Source organism: Aquarana catesbeiana, linkage group LG04 (genome assembly GCF_042186555.1).
Source record: "Aquarana catesbeiana isolate 2022-GZ linkage group LG04, ASM4218655v1, whole genome shotgun sequence".
NCBI classification, from domain to species: Eukaryota; Metazoa; Chordata; class Amphibia; order Anura; family Ranidae; genus Aquarana; species Aquarana catesbeiana.
In genome coordinates this window covers 302,127,462-302,151,653 of record NC_133327.1, presented here as the reverse complement: position 1 = coordinate 302,151,653, position 24,192 = coordinate 302,127,462, and the positions used below count along the sequence as shown (strand labels likewise).

Here is a 24,192-nt window from a genome sequence, read left to right as displayed (position 1 = left end):
CCTGGCCAGAGGGCACTGGGACTAAGTGACTGAGACAGGATAAAGGTACCTGTAGTTCTGGTTGGGTAGGCAGGTCCTGGGACTGCCCAAGTTCAGGCCAGGTAGAGGGCATCCACTGCACTGAGAACCAATCCAGCTAAGAGGTGTGTGTCCAGACTCATTACCCCACAGCTGATGGGAGCAGATAGCAGTCTGAAAAGTCTTAGTACCCTGGAGTTGTTAGGAACAGCTAGCAGTCTGAGAAGACTCATTAACCCTCAGCTGATGGAGAAATCTGGAAGAGTGGCCTTCAACCTGCCTTCTACTCTGTCGGGGGCGAGAGGGGGTCATTAATGAGTTTAAAGTGTTTGTTAACATAAAAAAACACAAAAAATACAGATCCTGGCCCCTTAAAGCACAGTGCTTGTTCTGTGTAATCTTCCCCGATCTAAACTGTAAAAAAACCTGGCTGATCCTGCTACTTCCTGTATCCCCCTCTCTGAGCTTACCACAAAAATCAGGGCTGCTGAGCCCTGACCACCATTGTCAGTGTATGTCCCTCCATCATCTGCAGCTGTCCTCTCTGCTCTCCTTTCTCCTCCTCACCCCCTCCTCCCTGTCTTTGTCACTGTCTCTGCCCCCTCCGCTATTGGTGCAAATAAAAGTTTATATATGATCATTGCCAGCCCCTGTATTATAGCCTGGCATAGCACACTGTATAAATATTTATACAATGTCACGTGACTCTCGGCCGGTTTCCAGGGCTACTGCAGGAGAAGCTGAGTGGCCATGTGATCTCCCCAGCTAACATCAGAGAGAGATCTCGACTCCTCCTGCAGAAGGAATCCATTGGAGGTATACAGCGGCGGCGAGTAATGTGACTGGCCTGAAGATCACTCTAAACAGGTATTTACATGCCTCGTTTTTATAAAAGACTACTACAGTGTGTTACGCCTATCTCTAGTAGAGGGGAATAAGGGAGTACTGTTTTTCAAGTACTTTTTTTCAAAATTTTAGTAATACCTTTAGGGAACTGCTTTATCTGCCAAAGTATTTGTATTTCTGTCCATCCAGTCCTGAAATGTACACATCTCTGCCTCACAGCGCAATTCTGTTTAGCAGTGGAAGAGAATATTTTTTCTACTGCAGTTAAAAAAGAAGATGCTAATAATGACCTTTCTGATAGTGGCCTGTGTCTTAAATCCCTGCTGTGTTTTAAATCTCCAGCTGCTGCAGGTATCCGACATTTCCTTTGTGTTGAATACCTGGCCTCATGCTGTGCACTGTAATTCCTCCAGCACTGTAATCCCACCCTGTGTTGATGTGGAAGCTGGGGGACGGAACCATTGGTTGGGAAATGTATACATACCTGGAATTTAGCTTTAAGTGATATCTGTTGTTTAGCTTTAACCACTTCCGGCCCGCGTGACATCATATGACGTTGTGGATTTTGAGTGGAGAGTATTTTTTTTTCAGCCAATGAATCTCTACAATGTAAAAGCCATCATAGAAGCAGAGTTCAATGTTTGTTTTTTATCTCATGCTTTCCAGGGTAGAGGAGATATCTAGGGTCTTATACCCAGACCCCAGATCTCTCATAAAGATTACCTGTCATGCCTTATTTCTATCACAAGGGATGTTTACATTTCTTGTGATAGGAATAAAAGTGATAAAAAAAAAACAAATTAACTCCCCTCTGCGCAGCTCTATGACTTCTTCTGCCTGGCGTCTGAATGAATCTCACCTTGGCAACCCGGCCTATTGCCTTGATATTGAAATGGCTCTGAAGGAGTACTTCTCCCTTAAATGACCCAGCACATACCTCCCCATTGTGCACCTGGGCCACTCACAAGGCCACGATCAGAGGTATTTTGATTCAGATGGCCGCTAGATATAAGAGACACTATAGTGCTTTGCTGAAGCAAAAAGAGGACAACCTAACAGCCATACTCAAAGAACATAAACGCAACCCCCAACCAGACTTACGTAGTCAGATTGAGGCCACTCGATAAGAATTAAACATTTGTCTTAAGCAGAAAAACAATTACACAGGCCAGGTTCTACTCCCAAGTGGACAAACCGGGAAAACTCTTGGCGACAAGATTAGCTCCTAGACGCCTCTCTCACGTCCCCAAGCTTAGGAAACCTGATGGCACCTTTACCCAAAACCCCAATTTGGTCTTGCAGGAATTCCAAGCCTTCTACAAGACATTATATGATGGCTGGAATGATACTGGTCAACCAGAGTTTGATGACTTGGTCGACCAACTCCCTATCTCAACTCTGACAGGCGAACATAGAGACCTTTTAGATAAGGACATTACAGTGGAGGGGGTATTGGCGGCCATTAAACAAGCCCCATCGGGCAAAGCGCCGGGACCGGATGGGTTCACAACCCTATACTATAAAAAATTTGCTCCCTTCTTGGCTCTGTCTTTGGCATTATTCTTTAAAGCCATCCAGGGAGGGGAAGATCCAATAGACATGGACTCTAACAGAGCATTCATTACCCTGATTCCTAAGGCCCACAAAGACCACAGCGACGTAGATAACTACCGCCCTATATCCTTAATTATTACTGACTTGAAATAATTTACAAAAATTTTGGTGAATAGGCTGTCGTCATTTTTAGCTAGCTAAATACACTCTGACCAGGTAGGATTTCTGGTGCACAGACAGGCTGCCGACCATGTCCATAGAGCAATCAGCTTTATTTCCATACTACACTCTTAGGATGGGGAGCAAATAGGGCCGGGATGCTGCTGTCCCTTGATATCCGTAAAGCTTTTGATTCCCTCTCGTGGCCATTTCTTTTCCGGGTGCTGTCGAGATGGAGCTTCGGTCCTAAGTTCTTGGCCTTGCTGCACTCCTTATATAGCGCAGATGGTTCTGAGGGGCCACAGATCGGATCCGTTACCCATCTCATCAGGCACTCGGCAGAGATGTCCGCTATCTCCTATATTGTTTGTCATAGCCATCAAAACTCTCACAATAGCGATATGACAAAACCAGGACATTTTGGAGATAGAGAGCGGGGGGAGGAGCCATAAGTGTGCTCTATTCGCTGATGATTTGTTGTTGTTCATCACCTCACCCCACACTACTCTGCCAAACCTACTTTCCCTTCTGGGCTGCTTTGGGAGAGTTTCTGGGCTCATAGTTAACCATGACAAATCAGAAGCGATGTCAATTTGCCAATTCCGACACTACAGAGTATTCAGTCACAATACCCATTTCAGTGGCAGCCGACATCCCTCTTCTATTTAGGAATCAGACTGACCCCCAGCGTTTCCTCCCTTTACAAGGTCAATTAACCTACTCTATTTGCTGGGCTATTAGAGGACATGCAGGCATGGTCGGACGTGAGCTTATCATGGATAGATAGGATTGCCTCAGTGAAAATGACAGTCCTGCCCAGGTTACTATATTTTTTCTGTACTTTACCGATCCAGGTCCAGGTTAGCGCTACACAATGGTTTCAATCTAAAGTACTCTGATTTATCTGGGGTACCAAAGGACCCAGAATAGCAAGGGCCATGATGCACACTCCTAAGGATATGGGTGGACTAGGGGTGCCAGACTTTTGGAAATATTAGGTGGCAGCACAGATCGCTCAACTAGGTCAACTCCATAGCAAACATTACCAAACTGATTGGGTTGCCATAAAGCCCCAGGCAAGTTTCCCACTTGCAATGGATCTTGTCCTTTGGGTCCCCCCGGAAAACCACAAGGTTATACTGAGCCCAACGCTCTCCCATTCACTATAGGTGTGGGATACAAGCTGCAGGAGATGGCCTCTGCACTCATTGAATATCCCAGTAGCTTCCCTTTACGTCAACCCCCTGTTCCCACCGGGTATGCAACCTGACACGTATGGTTGGTGGTTGAATAAGGGAATGTACCGTATAGGTGATTATTTTGACCACAGAGGCATACGCCCCTCCTCATACTTCACAGGAAGCCTGGAGATGCCCCCTCTCTGCTGAGAGCTTCCACTTGCAACAAATTTATCACTTTCTCCAATCCCTACAGAAAGACAGCTCTGATGTGGCAGTCAGTACTGTGTTTAAAAACAGATGCACACAGGATGCTGCTCTGCAGGGGAGCATTTTGCTATTATATTAACTGCTCAACACCAATAATGATAGATTAACCTACCAGGTGGTGTGGGAAAGGGATCTGACCATAACCTCCCAAGGCGTAAATGGAGCACAAGGATTTATAAAGGCATTCTGAATGTATCCTTGATAGCAGCAGGCTATAAAGTCCATGCAGATGATACTTGGTGCCAGAGCGTTTGTCGAAAATGTATCCAGGCACCTTAGCCATGTGCTTCAGGGGTTGTGGTCAAATTGGCACACCATTAAATATGTGGTGGGCATGTGCCCTAAGATTCGCTGCTTTTGGATAGGGGTACACTCACTTGTTTTCTTAGTCACGATGGTCAATATCCATAAAGAATGTAGCCTTAATAAATAAGCCTGTTGAAAATATCCCTCGACAATCCCAGACCCTAATTTATTTTATGTTCTTCGCTATAGCCACAGCATGGAAAAGCTCTGTCATAGATATGGCCTTGATGAAATGGAAACTTGCATGGATCATGTTGAATGAAAGGGTAGTGAGTATCTTACGAGATAAGCAACCAACCTTTGACAAAATTTGGTCTCCTTGGCTGGATTTTTTGCAGGTCCCAGGAGACTGATGCCAATAATGACTGGAGGATCCCTGGATGGACTTTCTTCTTCTCTCTTTCTTTATCATTTCTATTGTTCCTCTGATCCCAACTGATCTAAGAATTATGTTCTATCTGCTCTTCCCCTCCCTCCCCCTTTTTTTATCTCTTCTCTTATGCCCCGTACACACGGTCGGATTTTCCGACGGAAAATGTGTGATAGGACCTTGTTGTCGGAAATTCTGACCATGTGTAGGCTCCATCACACATTTTCCATCGGATTTTCCGAAACACAAAGTTTGAGAGCAGGATATAAAATTTTCCGACAACAAAATCCGTTGTCGGAAATTCCGATCGTGTGTACACAAATCCGACGGACAAAGTGCCACGCATGCTCAGAATAAATAAAGAGATAAAAGCTATTGGCCACTGCCCCGTTTATAGTCCTGACGTACGTGTTTTACGTCACCGCATTTAGAACGATCGGATTTTCCGACAACTTTGTGTGACCGTGTGTATGCAAGACGAGTTTGAGCCAACATCCGTCGGAAAAAATCCTAGGATTTTGTTGTCGGAATGTCCGAACAAAGTCCGACCGTGTGTACGGGGCATAACTCTTTTCCTACTCAAAATAATTTTTTGTTATAGTTGAGGGATTGGAGCCCCCAACAGGGGAAACAGGGGGAAGATATTTAGAGAAAAATGGTCACTGGACTAGAACCCTTTATATCATTCTCGAGGGCCTACTCACAGTGATTATGTTTCAGCAAGGTCTCAACCTCAGGATCTTCCTGCCCTCATTGATCCTTATTTTGATATACAGGGCAAAAATCCTGACAGGGATAATAATGTCTTCGTAATGTACTATGTTCATGACCCAAAGCTTATTTTTCTCAACTATTTCTGTTGATGCCCACATGTTTCACAATGGCCTTACTAAAGACCTAACTGGTTTACCAAGATCTTCCCCTGATTATTTTATACTCTCCTCCCCTCATTTGTTTTGTATCACTTCGTTGTATGATTCAGAGCATGCGAGGATTTCTTACTGCTCTGCACAGTGTTAATTTACTCTATATAAGTGACAGTGTAAAAAAAAATAATAATAAAAAAATTTTGAAGCATCCCCATCCCCTCGTGCGAGCATGCAGAAGCGAACGCATTCACAGGTCACGTTTGCATATGTAAACGGTGCTCGCACCACACATGTGAGGTATCGCTGGGAATGTCAGAGCAAGAGCAATAATTCTAGACCTCCTCTGTAACTCTAAACTGGTAACCTGTAAACATTTTTAAAGCATTGTCTATTGAGTTTTTTAGGTACCCTAGTTTGGTGCCTTTCCACGAGAGTGAGCAACCCTAAAGCATAACATGTTAGGTATCTATTTACTCATGCTAACATCAGCATTTATATTTTTCAAAAAAACTTGATATTTAGTAAATTGTTTCCAAAACAATTGCGTTTGAAAAATCGCTGCAGAAATTCCATGTCACATAACAAATTGCAACAATCGCCATTTTATTCTCTAGGGTCTCTGATAAGAAAGCATATGTGATGTTTGGGGGTTCTGAGAAATTTTCTATAAAAAAAAATACTGATTTATACATGTAGGAGAGCAATGTCAGAAGTGGCCGGGGTGGGAACTAGTTAAATGAAAAAATTACAAATTGAAAGACACAGTGGATAGATTTGCTAAAGAAGTATTCCTTATTCATTGAGATTAGTGAGTAAAATGAAGCTGTGTTAAAGTCAGGCAATCAATTTTCTAAAAGCACATATTGAGTTTTTTTGTACTTTTTTTTCCTTTCCAGCAAGCATACCATTAGCTAAGTGAGCAACCTCTGTGACTTTAACAACCACTTCAGCCCCAGAAGGATTTACCCCCTTAATGACCAGGCCATTTTTTGCTATACGGCACTGCGTCGCTTTAACTGACAATTGCGCAGTCGTGCAATGCTGTACCCAAACAAAACTGATGTAATTTTTTCCCACAAATAGAGCTTTCTTTTAGTGGTATTTGATCACCTCTGCAGTTTTTATTTTTTGCGCTATGAAAAAAATAATATATTTTTTACTTTCTGTTATAATACATATCCACAAAAAATTTAAAGAAAAAAAAATGTAGGCCAATATGTATTCTTCTACATATTTTTGGTAAAACAAAATCCCAATAAACATATATTGTTTGGTTTGCACAAAAGTTATAGCATCTACAAAATAGGGGATAGATTTAAGGACTTTCATTTTTTTTAATTGTTTTTACTGGTAATGGCAGAGATCTGCGATTTTTAGTGGGACGGCAACAGTGCGACAACTTTGACCCTAAGTAACACTTTTTGGGGACCAGTGACACCAATACAGTGATCAGTGCTAAAAAAAATGCACTGATCAATGTATATATGACACTGTCAGGGAAGGGGTTAATACTAGGGGCAATCAAAGGTTTAACTGTGTTCCCTCAGTGTGTTTTCTAACTGTGTGGGAGATGGGATCGCTGTTCCTGATTACTAGGAACAGCTGATCTCAGTGTTGTCTCCTGTCAGAATGGGGATCCGTCTAGTTTACATAGGCAGACCCCCTTTCTGCCTCACTGTGGATCGATTGCGGGTGGCCGGTGGACATCGAGTCCACCGGACCCGCGTGCGCACTCACGCAGTGTGCAGCGGACGCGTGCCCACAATATCTCATGAATGAAACAACACACAGGTACGTCGTTTTGTGCAGCCGGGCCACCCTGCCACAGTATATGTGTGGTGGGAGGTCCAGAAGTGGTTAAATTAATGCCAAAGTACTTTTGATCCACACTTCTTCTACACTCATTGTTTCTACTAATATTTTCTTTTAAAGTCCAACCACCCTTTGATAACTCACTGCTCATTCTACACACATCATAGTAAACAATGTTTTAACAATGGAGGATAGATCACTATAAATAATCTTTCTTTAGGGAATGAACTAAGATTCAAGCCAACCCCTAGAAAATAAATTGCACCTAAGGTCATTGGATGATGTTGTTGTTTTGGGTGGGCTGCAGAGCCACTTCATGTCACCCTGTATTATCTGTAGTCCTAACTCTAAATTTTGAGAGCCTCCACAGTTTAAGCAAATGCATTATAATGGAGAAACAGTGGGCAGGTGAGCCTGGAAGGAGCCCACCCCTCATTAAAAGCACACTTGGCACCCAGCACATAGCACAATGGCAGCGAAGGTGTACAGTGCATCCCCTCAATCCCTTAAGTATATTTTGGGCCAGTTGTGTAAGACATTAATTCTTGCTATAGGTTTTGAATAAGTCCAATACAACATACATAAACCAGTTTGAGCAGTTTCCACACAATCCTAATTGGGTATAGTGAGAGCCGCACATGCGCCCGGACCAGCCACAGCTGCATGACGTCAGTATAGGCCACAACGGGGAACAAAAATAATAATAATAATAATGTGCGTTCTCAGGTTGCTATGACAACATGTTTTGGAGGCGCTGCATCACTTCATTTTTAAGGCTAAGTACATTTTGGCAGGTACAAAAAACATCTGTTGATCTTGTCTGAATTATTATATCCTTTTAACTTCATGTGGACCAAGCTAAAATTTCAAACAGTGTTATCTGCTTTCTCAGCTATATTTTGTAAACTACAAAGCTATTAATGTGTAATTGAGATAAGTAGTGGCAGAAGTGTTTGTAAACCAAATAAGGAGAGCGGGCCTAGAGTGGCAATGTTTCTCCTCCATAGATATAATACAGTGAGTGGGAGCTGTAACTGTAGGACCAGAAGTGTGTTATTATCAAAATAACCACATGAAAATAAAATAAAAAAGCCTAAAAAAATAAAACTACTACATCTACCACATCCAAGGAGTGGTAAGCTGAAATATATTACATGTGAGTTTTTGTAGCTTGCAGCTGTAAAGGAAGTTCCCCTTCCTAGACCACACTTACACAAAATGCATGTTAAAAACACTAATTCCCAAAATTATGTGTGTTATAACTACATTACTAATTCAGTATTTTTAAACCACACTCTCAACGCCCACACACACTTTTATGCCCACGCCCCCTGAGTGTACTCGCATACACCCAAGAAAACTTCAGCAAAGTACAATGGATCTGTGTAACATGTACTGTCCTTTTGCCCTGTTGCTATACCCCCCTCCCACTTGTTGGCAATTTCAGGTTTAAAAAATGACAGTCAGGAGGTGCTGTGTAAATACAGCAGCTCTAGAAGCTGCTGGTGTAGAAAATGTCTGATAATATCTAGATGTGAACTAGTGAGATATCAATTAATATTGTTACTTTTGTATTTACTCTATTTCATTCATCTGCAGAACAAAAGGGTTTACATCAATCTGAAGGTGATAATAAATTGACTTTATTTAACTCCTCATTAGCTCTTAATTTATCCTAATTGGCCCTAATTAACTTATTCTACCTGTTACCCGTTTATTATATTTAAGATTTAATATCTCAAAAATATGATGTGGGTTAAATGAGAGTTCTTTGACCAAGAGTGAAAGCTTTAACACAATAACAACATTTATTGGTAAGTAGTTGAATGTCTATCTATACACAACCATCTATAGTCCACACCAAGGAAGAAAATATTAGGTTAAAATAAGAGAAATACATGAAGGAATACAGAGTCCTTAAAACAATAATCTACAAACATATTTAGTTACAAGTAAAAGGGCAGACCTTTCCCATAATTACCCATTTCTTATAAGGTTCCATTCTGATAGCTGCTCTCCCATAAATAGAAAGTTTCCTCCCATCTAGTCTGTGTATATCAATACAGGCTGATGCCTCGTTGGTTGGCATAGCGTGACTTCTGAACGGTTAGCTTCCCTATACTTTGAATTAGTCAGCCCCCTTTATTGCAAATCCTTGTGAGCCAGAGATTGACTTGAATTTTCCCGGGAAGTTAAGTATTGGCCTCCCTTCATTGCATATCCCAGCATGGGATCCTTTGAAGGGAGTATGTATAAAACAATGAGGTTTGAATCCCATTGTTTGTACACAAAAGCCTGGGCACCGTCTTGTCTGGTCTTCTCAGAGATATATGTGAAGATACTATCTTCTGGCCTGCATAGATACAAGCTAAATGATATACTGCATTTATTGGCGTATAACACTCATTTTTCACCATGAAAATCGGGTGCAAATAGCGCGTGCGTGTTATACGCCAATACTTCAATTTTAGCCGCTTCGGAGGGGACAGGGAGGGGCCGGGACGAGCGCCGTCAGATTACATACAGTGAGAATCTCCAGTTTACTTGGTGACCTCTGTAATAGGAAGTCCCGTCTCTTGGACCGCTATTGGACCACTGTTCTGTCTATCATAGGAGATTCTCACTGTATGTAATCTGTCGGCGCTCGTCCTGTCCCCCCTTCCCTGTCCCCCCTTCCCTGTCCCCTCTAGGCTGCAGATGGGCATCGATCAGGCTGCACTGATGGCAGTGGTGAGGCTGCTGCATTGAAGGCAATGGTGAGGCTGTTGCATTGAAGGCAATGGTGAGGCTGCTGCATTGATGGCACTTGAGAAGCTGCAGATGGGCATTGATCAGGCTGCATTGATGGCAATGGTGAGGCTGCAGATGGGCACTGACCCTTATTTTGCTTCAAAGTTCCTTATTTAAAATTTACGTTTTTTTCCTGAAACTTCGCTCTTAAAATGAATGTGCGTGTTATACGCCTGTGTGTGTTATACGCCGATAAATACGGTATATTCCTAATTACAATATTTTACAGCTATTAATGGAGATTTCACATAAACTCATAAGGCAACATGTCCCTTCTCCCTCCATCTATTGTTTTTCTGCTGATTTGTTATTGTTTATTTCCATTTTATTAACTATTAATATTTACAAATGTTTATTTTTATTTGTTCTGTTTGATAATTTTTTGTATCACATTACAAAAAAAAGCATGAAATTAGAACTTATTATTATTTAATTTGTAAATAACTTTTCAAGGCTTTATACCAGAATCGTAATCGAAGTGCCATTTTAAACAAGCTGCAGACTTTCAGGCTGCAGAAGAGTGCATCAGTGAGAGGATGTTGCAATTAAGGGTGACAACAAGCCAGATCAGCTGTGGGCCTGAACTCCAGCACTGGATTACCAGTTCCCAGTCCTAGAAGAGGTTCTGTCAAGAGGCATGAAAAGCAGACTCAGGTGAGTAGAAAGGATGATGTCTATATTAAAATACAATTTTAAATAGGTAAAAGTATAAGGGGGTCACAATTAGCCAGGGAATGGCTTTATAAGTTCATATTGAAATACATGTGCAATTTTTCTGTGAAAAAAAAAAAGAAATACATGTGCAAGCCTCAAGTGGTAAATGAGCTTCTAAGCTGAGTAAATCAAGATTAACAGAATAGACCTTCTTATGCAGTTAAACAGTGCCAACAGAATTGGTAATGTGCAAAGTGCTGTAGCCCCAAGTTATGTTTACTTTTACTGATGTCAGATCAGTAAAATATGAATTATTTAAAGTAAGTTATAAAGAAAATGTAGAGAAACATGTTTTTGTAAACAGATCATTTTTAAAGTTATATTAAACCTATTCAGATTTCTACAACTTTTTATTGTCAGTGTTAAGAAAAAAACACCAGTAAATATACTTAAACTATGACAGGAAATCAGTGAATAATAACATATAACAGTTACTACAAATATGACAGCGAATCAAGTATTAATCACATATTATAGTGCACAAACAAGAAAAGAAACCATCTAGCTAAACTGCCTTAGTCAGAAAATGCTGAGTGCTGGAGCTGAACACTTGACTGTATAGATTAGTTATCCCCTGAGAACTCGAGAATAATTTACATTTCCAATAAGAAGAAATTCAAATGGTTCAAAAACTGCACAGTATCACTTTCAGCTAGACATGTGGATTGATGAAGAAAATGTGCAATTTAAACAAGCACATTAAAATGCTCTCACAGTTACTCTAATTGATACACTAAGAAACAGTTATCAGACTTGTAAAACTTCAACAGAGACAAATCTATTATCTTTATACCAAATGCAAACTCCTAGCTTCTACACATTTGCATTTAACATAAAAACCTTTTCTACTTAGTTTTGTGATTGAATGTCATCAGGGTGCCAAGAACAGTTAGTTTAAACTTTTAATAATAGTGAGTAAGAATAGTCATCCTACGTTTTGTAAACAAAATAAGTTGTAACTCAAGAGACAGCTTATGTGAGGGTAAATATTGAATCTGTTTCAAGGTGCATTTTATCACAGAAATTTGCATTGCATCCCACAGAAAGGTGACAACCTAGTTCTCTATTTCTCTATTTGTGACAAATCCTTCCTGGTATCCTTACTATGTCACCAACAGATCGAAATGATGTAAAGATCTATGTTTATCTTCTAAGGAATTTTCTCCCTATTATACTATTGAATGGAGGTAGTCCATTAAGCATTACTTTGTTTGTCAGGAGATAATCTTTTAGAGATTAGATGTATTTTTGGAATTTAGAAAATGTTTGACTGTTTTTAACGAATGATGTCACATGTATTTTATTTTGTCTTTATATCAATAAAAATAGTATTGTTTTAATGAAACTACGAATGTGATATATATATATATATATATATATATATATATATATATATATATATATATATATATATACTATATTGCCAAAAGTATTGGGACACCTGCCTTTGCATGGACATGAACTTTAATGGCATCCCAGTCTTAGTCTGTAGGGTTCAATATTGAGTTGGCTCACATTTTGCAGCTATAACATGTCTTTATGGACCTTGAATTGTGCACTGGTCCAAATCATTTGGTGTAAGGGGGATTATGTTGTGGGGTTGTTTTTCAGGGGTTGGGCTTAGCCCCTTAGTTCCAGTGAAGGGAACTCTTAAGGCGCCAGCATACCAGGATATTTTGGACAATTTCATTCTCCCAACATTGTGGGAACAGTTTGGGTATGGCCCCTTCCTGTTCCAAAAAGATTGCGCATCGGTGCACAAAGCAAGGTCCATAAAGACATGGATGAACAAGTTTGGAGTGGAGGAACTTAACTGGCCTTCACAGAGTCCTAAACACAACCTGATAGAACACCTTTGGGATGAATTAGAGTGGAGACTGTGAGCCAGGTCTTCTTGTCCAACATTAGTGCCTGGCCTCACAAATGCACTTCTGGAAGAATGATCAAACATTCCCATAGACACAGTTCTAAAAGTTGTGGACAGCCTTTCCAGAAGAGTTGAAGCTGTTATAGCTGCAAAGGGTTGGCCAACTCAATGTTGAACCCTAAGGACTAAGACTGGGATGTCATTAAAGTTCATGTGCGTGTAAAGACAGTCATCCCAATACTTTTGGCAATATAGTATATATATACTATATAGTTTGACACCTGGGAAGGAAAATGACTAACTGGGACCAATTTGGACATTTTCACTTAGGGGTGTACTCACTTTTGTTGCCAGCAGTTTAGACATTATTGGCTGCGTGTAAAGTTATTTTGACAGGACAGCAAATTTACACTGTTATACAAGCTGTCAGTCACTACTTTACATTGTAGCAAAGTGCCATCTCTTCAGTGTTGTCACATGAAAAGATAGAATAAAATATTTACATTATTTACATTATTTATAATATTTACAATATTATTTTGTGAGATACTGTATATATTAAGCAACTAATATATGTGATAGAATTTATTATGTAACTCTTTAAAAATAAAATGTATATTGCTTGAAAAGTTCTGTCCTAATTCATATTCAGATTTATGCATTCATAAGATTTTTTCAATCCTAATGACTTTTCATTCCAAAATTGCAATTTTCAATACTACACAGTTGACTACAGCCACTTGATAGATCGTCTCATACACTTGCCAGCAAACAGAATGTACTTTCTAGTTTTGCTATGCCAGTAAATTGTCAACAGAACAATCTATGTCCGTGTTACTGAGAGAAAGCAAGCACGTACAGTTGCCAAAGCATGGGAAAAAAATCTGTTTGTTGTTGTGCATTGTACTGAGGAAAAAGTACAGTTTAGCTTTTATTCTTTGCGTGTTTTTTTAAATGCATGTTTCATATTTTCTAATTACCAGAGTAAAAATGCCTTTTCTTTCCACATATCTAAATCACTGCTATGCGCTTTATTGACTATTAAGTTAGATTTAACCTACAAAGAAAAAGCATTTAAAAGCCAAAAGCAAAATAAATAAATAAAAACAAGTTCAGGAATGTAAAATACAAGCTTTTATAGAACTAGTGTGTAAGGATGAGCTGAACCCCCCCCCCCCCCCCCGGTTCGGTTCACACCAGACTATTCAAACAGGCAAAAAATTTGGATAAACCAAACGAACACCATTAAAGTCTATGGAACACGAACATTAAAAATCAAAAGTGCTCATTTTAAAGGCTTATGTGCAAGTTATTGTCATAGAAAGTGTTTGGGGACCCGGGCCCTGCCCCAGGGGACATGTATCAATGCAAAAAAAAGTTTTAAAACCGGACGTTTTTTCGGGAGCAGTGATTTTAATAATGTTTAAAGTGAAACAATACAAATTTAATATTCCTTTAAATATTGTGCCTGGGGGGGTGTCTATAGTATGCCTGTAAAGTGGGGCAGTTTCCCCATGTTTAGAACAGAACCACAGCAAAATGACATTTCCAAAGGAAAAAAGTTATTTTAAACTGATCGCGGCTGTAAAGAATTGTTGGGTCTCGGCAATATAAATAAAACTCATGAAAAAAAATGGCATGGGTTCCCCCCCACCAGTCCATTACCAGGCCCTTTGGATGTGGTATAAATATTAAGGGGAACCCCAAACCAAAATTTTTAAATTGCATGAGTGTCCCCTCAAAATCCATACCAGGCCCTTCAGGTCTGTTATGGAAATTAAGGGGAACCCTGCGCCAATTTTTTTTTTAAAAGTGGCATAGGGGTCCCCCCAAAATCCATACCAGACCCTTCAGGCCTGGTATGGATTTCAAGGGGAACCTTGCGGCAAAATTTAAAAAAATGGCGTAGGGGTCCCCCCAAAATCCATACCAGACCCTTATCCAAGCATGCAACCTAGCAGGCCGCAAGAAAAGAGGGGGGACAAGAGAGTGCCCCCCTCCTTAACTGTACCAGGCCACATGCCCTCAACATGGGGAGGGTGCTTTGGAGTAGCCCCCTAAAGCACCTTATCCCCATGTTATCCCCAAGCACCTCATCCCCACAACCTTTTCCCGGTGGTTGTGGGGGTATGCGGGCAGGATGCTTATCAGAATCTGGAAACCCCTTTAACAAGGGGACCCCCAGATCCCGGCCCTCCTATGTGAATTGGTAAGGGGTACCGTTTCACAAAAGAAAGTGTCAAAAATAGTAAAAAACACAGGAGACACTTAGGGACAAGTCCTTTAATAAAAGATAAAAATGTCCCGTGATGTCCATTCATCTTCAATCACGTCGCCGGTGAGCCAAAAAAGAAAAAAAACGCAACGAGTGACGTTTCTTGTTGGTGACAGCTCTTATATGGCTGAGGGCGGGGCCACTTGGTGATGTAAACGGGTGTCCCCGCCTTCCTCTGATGTCATGAACCCCATGTTGAGGGCATGTGGCCTGGTATGGTTCAGGAGGGGTGGGGCGCTCTCTCGTCCCCCCCTCTTTTCCTGTGGCCTGCCAGGTTGCATGCTCGGATAAGGGTCTGGTATGGATTTTGGGGGGACCCCTACGCCTTTTTTTTTTAATTTGGCGCAGGGTTCCCCTTAATTTCCATACCAGACCTGAAGGTCCTGGCATGTATTTTGGGTGGACCCAGTGCAATTTTTCTTTAATTTTTGTTTCGGGGTTCCCCTGAATATTCATACCATACACAAAGGGACGGGTAATGGACTGGGGGGGAACCCATGCCATATTGCCAAGACCTGACAATTCATTACAGCCATGATCAGTTTTAAATGAATTTTCCTTTAGAAATGTCGTTTTGCTGTGGTACTGTTCTAAACACAGGAAAACTGTGCCACTTTACAGGCATACTATAGACACCCCCCCAGTCATGATATTTAAAGGAATATTCCATTTTTATTCTTTCACTTTAAGCATTATTAAAATCACTGCTCCAGAAAAAACGGACGTTTTTAAAACTTTTTTTTGCATTGACACATGTCCCCTGGGGCAGGACCCAGGTCCCCAAACACTTTTTATGACAATAACTTGCGTATAAGCCTTTAAAATTAGCACTTTCAAATTTTCCCCGAACACCGCATATTGTTCGGTGTTCGCCAAACGTCCGAACAACCAAAGTTCGGCCCGAACTTATGCTCGGGCCAAACCGTTCGCCCATCCCTACTAGTGTGTTGATAAAGAGAGTAGACAATGTTTACTTAGTGAAGCATCGTAGAATTTTGCCTTGCTCATGACTGGATGCTTGAAGTAAACACAGCTTTACTTTTCTAGGTACTCCTTTATAACTCAACATGTTGTTGTCAGGGATGTAGTTTCAGATCTTAGGGCCCCATAGCAAAATTTTGATGTGGCCTCTCAGAAACCTCTTAGTGTGTCGGCTGTGAAAATATAGTGTCATGCACCCTAATAAAAATGTGACTATATAGCAAAGAAGTAGCAGGCGAGCTGTTCTCATAGTTTGTACAGTACTAGGAACCAGTTCTGTAAATATACATTGTAATGGAAGAGGAAGGCAGCAGTGCAGGGAATTCATTTTTTTTTTTTGCATTTCTGATCAAAAGGCCTTAGTATAAATTCTAAGCCCTCCCACCCCTTCGCCACAGCAAGAAAGTACTAAAAAAAAGTGGCAATTTAGTAAAAGAAAAAAAGATGTATCAGCATTAATGATTATAGCAATATTTTATATAGTTACATAATTGTTAATGTTCCAGCACACAGTGGGGTTGATTTATTAAAGGCAAAGAGAGTTTGCACTTTGCAAGTGCAGTTAAACTAATTTTCCCCAGAGTTTAGTTTAGTGCATGTGGTGAAGCTCTGCTGATTTCCATCATCTGATAACGTGCAAGCAAAAATGTATTTATTTTTTCCTTGAACCCGATTTGATATTGTTTACAAAGTGAAGCTTCACCACATTAGAATATTTACCACCTTCAGACCCTTAAAACTGTGGCTTTTTTGCAGAACTATAGGACAGTACATCTACATTGCTAAGGCAGCTAAAAAAATATATTTTACTGCACACTCTGAAAAGGTGTATAAGTGACTAGAGAAGATGATCCTGAAAAGTTCTCCTATGTGACTACAGATACACTGCTAAGCCAGTTAAAAAAAAATCTCATTACCTCTTAGCTTGAACAGGTGGAGAAATAACTAAAGATGCAGCAGCCTCTGTAACCCTTAATAATCTAGTACTGGATGTGTGCTATCTTCGTATTTACACAGATTTTCTGTGTTTAACAGCCTGCCTAATAGGGCTTCCTCCCACCCTCAAGTACTGAGGGGACTGATTTAGTATTCAGTAAAAAATAAATGTATTAGCAATAATGGGGTTCCTGCAAACCCCAGTTCCTCTAGCAGTAAAGTGAGCTATCTTTGGCTATAGTTATGTATTCAGGTGCCTACAATGTTGTTTTTTTTTTTTATATGTTCATGGAATTTATGCCTGGTAATGTATGAGTTAATGAGCTGTAGCACATTGGCCCTTTTTTGGTCAGCGGGGCTTCCTGTGGTGGGGGATATATATAGTGATAGGGGGTTGGGCCTGTGAGTGGTTGATCATCAGAGTTGGAAGACCATGCACATGGAGATAGAATATTGAACCTACAGTGGGTTACACAGTCAAGAAAAGGGAATTTCAGACACATAGGAGGACTTTTCAGGATCATCTTCTCTAATCACTTATACACCTTTTCAGAGTGTGCAGTAAAACATTTTTTTTAGCTGCCTTAGCAATGTAGGTGTACTGTCCTCAGCTGAATGGGACTTAGAAGCTTGAATCATATTGCTATAGGCTGAGAACTACCACAGACTAAAGGTATGAGCGCCACAGCAAAGTCCAAGTTCAGAACAGTATCTGAAGAAGCATTTCTAAAAAGGAGAAAGGAATAATTAAATGCTTACTGACACATTGCCTGCAGCTCTACATTTGAGAAATGTGATGTGGAGATAACATGGAGAAGGAGTAGCCAAAACAAAAGAGGGGGAGGTGGCTGGTGATGAAAGTTCTGTATTGAACTGGTGGCTGTATTGTTTGCCCTTCTGGGCAGCAGGGTCCCTATCTTAGGGGCCTGCTGCATAGTGGAGCCTTCCTATGGACTGGACATGGACCACAGTGTGTGAGACCTTGCAAAGTATATAGCAGCTTTGCTCCATTGCTTCGGGCTGAACAAGTAAAGTGTCTTGTGCAACTTGTGTAAAAGAGCTGGTGGAGAGACTCCACATTCAACACAATTACTCTCAAAATGTCTCTGTAGTCAGTGTAGACAGGTGTTACTGGCAAGAGGAAAGACATTTTCTTTCCAATGTGGGGCCTGGTGACGTAATTTGGCCTCCTGCCATGAAGGGAGTCAATTCACACAAGAAAGCAATACCACCATGGTAACACTTGGCAACAAGTAAATTATAAACATGCAGTTGCCACAAGCCCACAGTTATGCCACAGCCTCTGCAAATTTACAAAAGCTGTGTCAGGCATCTTCATATGAGCTTCAGTGACCCTGATACAAATACAACCTTGGACAGAATTTTGAAGCTACATAGCAGAAGATCATTGTCATATATGTGGAGGTAATAAATATACTACACTTAACAATGCTGTTGATTTTAGGCAGCCACCTTTGAGCCTGACAGAACACTCATCTGTGCACTGCCCCCCCATAGCAACAGATTTCTATAATAGTGATAGATCATTATTATAAGAGATGTTTTGCTTCAGAGGTTTATTGGGGACATTACCAGGTCACCTGTGATCTGCTCCATCCCACCCCAGAAAAAGTTTCAACAAAGTAAATATTACATAAAAAAAAAACTTAAAAAAGGTCCCCTCTACCTTTACCATTAATCCATGATATCTTTTTAAATTGATTGCTTGCTCCTGATTACTTGTATAGGTATTGCTTGAGCAGCAAATACTCCCACAAACTTTGGCTAGGTCATTCAGTTTGTTTTAGGGCCTGTGGTGATGGGGTTTTGTTTGCTTCAAGCAGGTTTTGAATTCCTGTTCAAGTTTATGTGAATGAAAAATTCACATAAAGTAGGTCAATTGCAGGAAAGAAGGAGGTCAACTTCAGGTCATATGTATCTGGCTATATGTTCTCAGAAGCGTCTCAAGTTGTAGTCAAACTGATGCCATCAACACAAGCCCAAAGCCCATAAACACAATGTTGTAAAGATTGAGGACCTTTGCAAATGGCATGTTCTGATTGGCTCATTAAATCTTCTGCTTCCTATCTACTCAAATTTTTACCTGCGTAAATCCAAATGTTCTTTACACTAGTGCTATTAAGTGACTACATTAGCATTTGCCACAGTACACTTGCCCTTTGTTGTACACTTACCACTGACTTTGCCCTTATACAGCAATGCAATGTAATTTCCTGCCACCACTGTCAATTTTTTTTCTGCTATTCTTTTCCTTACAACTTGAGTATTCCCATGACCCTTATTGGATACACCGAGCTTAATCAAAATTAGAAGATGAACTAGTATGGTTCATCTGGTTCTTATTGTAAGGCTGTTTCTGTTCCACGTATTAATGAAGAGTGTGTGGCTGGTTTCGGCTTTTGAGTTAGTGGCCACATGGTTATAAACTGATAGATTTTTATCTTATTATACATATAATAATTTTTAATGTCTCAGGTAGCTTTTTTAAAAAAAAGCAAACGTGTTCCCTATCTGGTTCATTCAAAACAGTATACTTGATCTCCAAACAAGCAGGAAGTATGTTAAAATAGATAACTTCAGAACATACATGGACAACATCATATACTGTATACATATAGGTAATAACATTTTTCTTACAACATTTAAGGCCCGATTCACACTAGTGGTTGGGGGAGTTGGAAAATTCCATGTTTGAAAAATGCTTTTAACTCCCTTTGCCTGTTACCCTCCCTGTGTAATGCACAGTACCAAATTCAAGGAGTTAAAGAAGGCAGTGAATAGGTGATACAATGCCTACTCACTGCCTTTCAAATGCTCTCTGAAGAGCAATCCAAGCATGGATCGCTCTTCAGAGAGCAAATCTAGTGTGAATAAACCCTTAGGGTTGGGAAAAGTAAAAAAATATATATAATTTCAAAATAAATTCAGTTTAGCACTTACGATTTTGAGTCATCCCAAAGAACACAGTATGGCTTTAAAGTACTCTGAAAAAAATAAAAATAACATTATTAGCACACAGCAGTTCCTCAGAGTACACAAAGATACCATTATTATACCACTAATACTGAATGATGTATTTGGTCTGATACATTTTAATTATGGTGTAAAAGTAATCCAATGACATAACCAACTCTAGGATGTAATTAATTAGATAAATTATAATGATACTTTTGTTTAATGTTATTATCATTCATTGATTAAATATATTGCTCCCTAGTGTGATTTAACAGCCGCCTTGCTAAACATTTGACAATACTGTATTCTATTATGACAGTTAAACATTAATAAATAAAAAAGTAAGAGTCAGTGAGGAGAGAGATAGTATTTCTGGACAGGAATGTGGAAAAACTATGTTAATCATAATCATTGCCATGCTTGTCACACCTTTACTTTCTGGCTGACCACACAAATAGATGCACCCTCTTGATTTTTAAAACCCAATGATTAAAACAGTTGAGAATAAACCAGTAAGCATGGTTAACCTGTAATTCTTGTAAAGATATTTTCAAATTTTAATAATGCATACACAATTTTCCAACTAACCATGTACTACATCTACATGCTTGTCAGCAGGGATGAGCTTTGTATTCAGGCTGAACAAGGGTTTGGTTCAAATATACAAGTTCAGAATGTAATAGACGGCCAAACTAAATGTATTTTTGGCCAGACCAAACCTCCAGCTGTGGAGGTAGGTGAAACGTTTACATTGACATTACTACTGGGCTGGTTGTTAGAGAGCGTATAGCCACGAGTGGCCTAACAACCGATAAGTCATCCTCGTCTGTCCCATTAAGCTAAATGTAAACAAAGGGGTGGGCTATTACTGACATGTACAACAAAAAAGGGCATGGTGTTCCTCTCAAAACTGGTACCAGTCCCTGTAGGTCTTGTATGGGATTTAAGGGGGATCCCACGAAAAACAAATGGGGAAAATTGAGGAAACCCCATATAAAAAAAGCACGAAAAATAAGGATGGGTTCCCCCCAAAATCCATACCAGACATTTATACAGCATGCAGCGTTGCTATCCAAGAAAATGGGGGGATTAGCATGCATACCCCAGAACCATACCATGAAGGGGTAAATAGTACACAAAAAGTAAAGTAAATAAACAGTCACACTTTGACAAGTCCTTTATTTAAAAAAATATTCTTTGTCATCCAGAGTTGCAGATCCTTGTCAATCATGACTGCCTGTCTGACTGCTCACTGTGAATGACTGCTCACAGGGCCCGCAGTGGAATGTAGACAAGGAGACTGGGTTCTGGATGACATCATTGGCCAAATATGGTCATGTTCATGTAGGCAAGCATCTTAGCATGTAAGCAAACATTGCATATTTTTTTTATGTTTCACTTTAAGCATTATTTAAATTGCTGCTTCCCACTAAATGGAATTTTTTTTTCTGGTACTTGTCCATCAGGGCAGTGTCCAGCCATCGTGCCTGTTTGAAAATCTTGCCTATTAGCCTAGAAAACTGCCATTACTGGTTTCTAAGATTCTGTTGCTATTAATTTGACTTGAGTTCAGATTTGGCAACCAAACTTCAGTAATTAGCAGAAAGTACTTGAACCAATCCCAGGTACTTTTGGCTAATCACCACTTGTCAGTAAGAAGCTGATGATTAAAAATAAACCAATTTTGGATCTTTAGTTCTTGCTTCTTGCAGAGAATAAAAAACATTCTTCTGCTATAAAATCTAGCATACCAATGATGTAAATATAACATGAATGTCTTTTGGGCCTCACATACCCCCAAATAGAATAATTCTAGTAACACCTAGGGCTAACTAAGTGCAGAGGGTGCAGCAGTGATGAGGTATTAGGTCATCAGCTAACATTACCCTCAGTACAAAAAAGGGAGAACATCATATTTCAATAACATCCCATATTCATTCACATATACATTTTGTGTCATGTGTGGTGCATCAATAATTTATATTTTTTATCTGTACATTCAATTTTGAAAAAAAATGTTTTTACATACTTTGAGCCAAAGCTATCAGCTATTATCAATAAAAGCATTCACATTTCACTCAGTATTGAGCTTGTGTGGGGTGAACACCCTAAAATTATATACAGTATCCACTTGGTTTCAAGCTTAGAATTTTATCTTTAAATATAACTACCCCTCCAATGAAAATTGTATTTATCAATTCCCACAAAGACCTTACTGTGACACTGTGGAAACACTACGGGGTTGATTTACGAAAGGCAAATAGTCTGTGCACTGCAAGTGCACCCACAAGTGCAGTTGCTCTAGATCTGACGTAAACATACAGGGAAAATAAAAAACTGAATTTTTTTGCTTGCAAATGATTGGATGATAGAAATCAGCAGAGCTTCCCCTCATTTCAGAGCTTCCCCTCAGATCTAGAGCAACTGTTCTTGCAGTGCACTTCTAGTGCACATTATATTTTCCTTTGTAAATCAACTTCATTGTCCCCCAAAGGCCCTTGTGAGTTTCTGATAATCTGCACCATTGGAATGTGTTCGCTTTTGTATTTACATGTAACCCTTTTGAGTTGGAAGTCCAGAGGGAAAAACAGCTGATCTTTGGAGACTGTAGTAGGCAGACATATTCCTGTGCGAGTTATGACCATTCAGTTTGTGAGGGTCATGGTGCTTTGGTAAGCATTTAGCGTATCACAAGGTGGTATTGATTTCACCTGGATTCTCTGTTTCTACATTTTTGGAGGGATGTTTTAAGACTATCATCACTGGGACTGTGAATGAGTGCACATATGCACTTTCTTTTGGGAACATTTTATGGTTATAATATTTTTATGTACAAGCATTTATGTGGATGCACAATTCAACTTAATTCCTTTACCTATTTTATATAGTATTTTTATTTAGCTAACTTTCTGCGGTTTCAACAATTTTATGTATATGTGTTTATGTGGATGCACAATCTAATTAGTTTGTTATTAATTATTTAATTTAGTATTCAAGGCATTATGTGTGAAGAGTATACTTAGGGATTTGTGTTGGGGAACATTTCACTCACATGTACATGTATTTTGTGGATGCACAATTTAATTACATTGTTGTTAATTATTTTATTTTGGTAATTAGAGCAATACGATTACATATACACTGTTAAACATAGAGGCTATATTTCTGTGAAAGACTGGCTATTTGGGTGTGCTTTTATATATATATATATATATATCTATATATCTAGATATATATATCTAGATATATAGATATATATATCTAGATATATAGATCTATATATCTAGATATAGATATACCTATCTATATCTAGATATATAGATGGTTTTTTATGAGCTATTTCGTTTTTTCTGTTGGAAAAATTTCCGATCAGAAATTCTGATCATCTGTACAAATTCGTAGTGTTGTGCGTCACCACATTCTTGATGGTTGAAATTTCAGAGAACTTTTGTGTGACCGTGTGTATGCAAGGCAAGCTTGAGCAGAATTCCGTCGGAAAAACCATGCAAGTTTTTTCCGATGGAAAATCAGCTCGTGTGTAAGGGGCATTAGTATTATCTAACTACCATTTACTATAGCTCCAATTTATTGACTTGGAGCTAAAATATCAATTGAACATGTCCGTTCTAGTGAAGCATTATGAATTTGATTAGATTGAAGGACCTGAAATCAGCTGACTTATGTTTCTAGGTGACTCTTGGTAGGGCAACTGCCAGAACTGTCATAATATCGTAAAGGTTTGATAAAAAAAAATAAATAAATAAATTTACTTTTCCTTATACCCTCTGCTGTTTGAGCTATTGCATGAGCTTGTAGATCACTCAGTTTACTTAAAAGGAAAATACTGGGGTGGTTTTACTAAAGGCTAAAAGATTGTGCACTTTGGAACAACAGTTTCCCTCTGCAAGTTCAGGCGCATTCATTTTCCCCAGAGTTTTGTAAATGCGGTAAAGGTTTGATGATTTTCATCATCCAATCATATGCAAGCAAAAATACTATTTTTTAAAATTTTCCTTGCACCTGATTGGGTATTATTTACAAAGTGAAGTTTCACCATATTCTCACTAAGCCCTGGGGAAAATGAGTGCAACGGCACTTGCAGAGTCAGAGTACACTACCCTAGTGTGTCCAATTTTATTAAACAAATTATAAAGACTGGGACTCGTGTTCATGCTTTTTAATAATCCTCTGTGACTTTTAATGTGTCTCTAGGTAACAGCAATAACTAGCTAATCTTAAGTAGGTATTAATAAACTAGCATTTGGTTAAAC

The 24,192-nt window shown here is 39.5% G+C and overlaps 1 protein-coding gene across 4 annotated transcripts in view; it reads right to left on the bottom strand.

Annotated features, from left to right (window-relative positions):
- The window catches only part of ADGRB3 (adhesion G protein-coupled receptor B3), a 1,384,867-nt gene that overhangs the window by 358,961 nt on the left and 1,001,714 nt on the right, over positions 1 to 24,192 (bottom strand). For all 4 annotated transcript variants that reach the window (XM_073626736.1, XM_073626734.1, XM_073626737.1 and 1 more), the window contains one exon: positions 19,907 to 19,950. In XM_073626736.1, the coding sequence (XP_073482837.1) occupies positions 19,907 to 19,950 (44 nt within the window). The remainder of the gene's footprint in view (positions 1 to 19,906; positions 19,951 to 24,192) is intronic.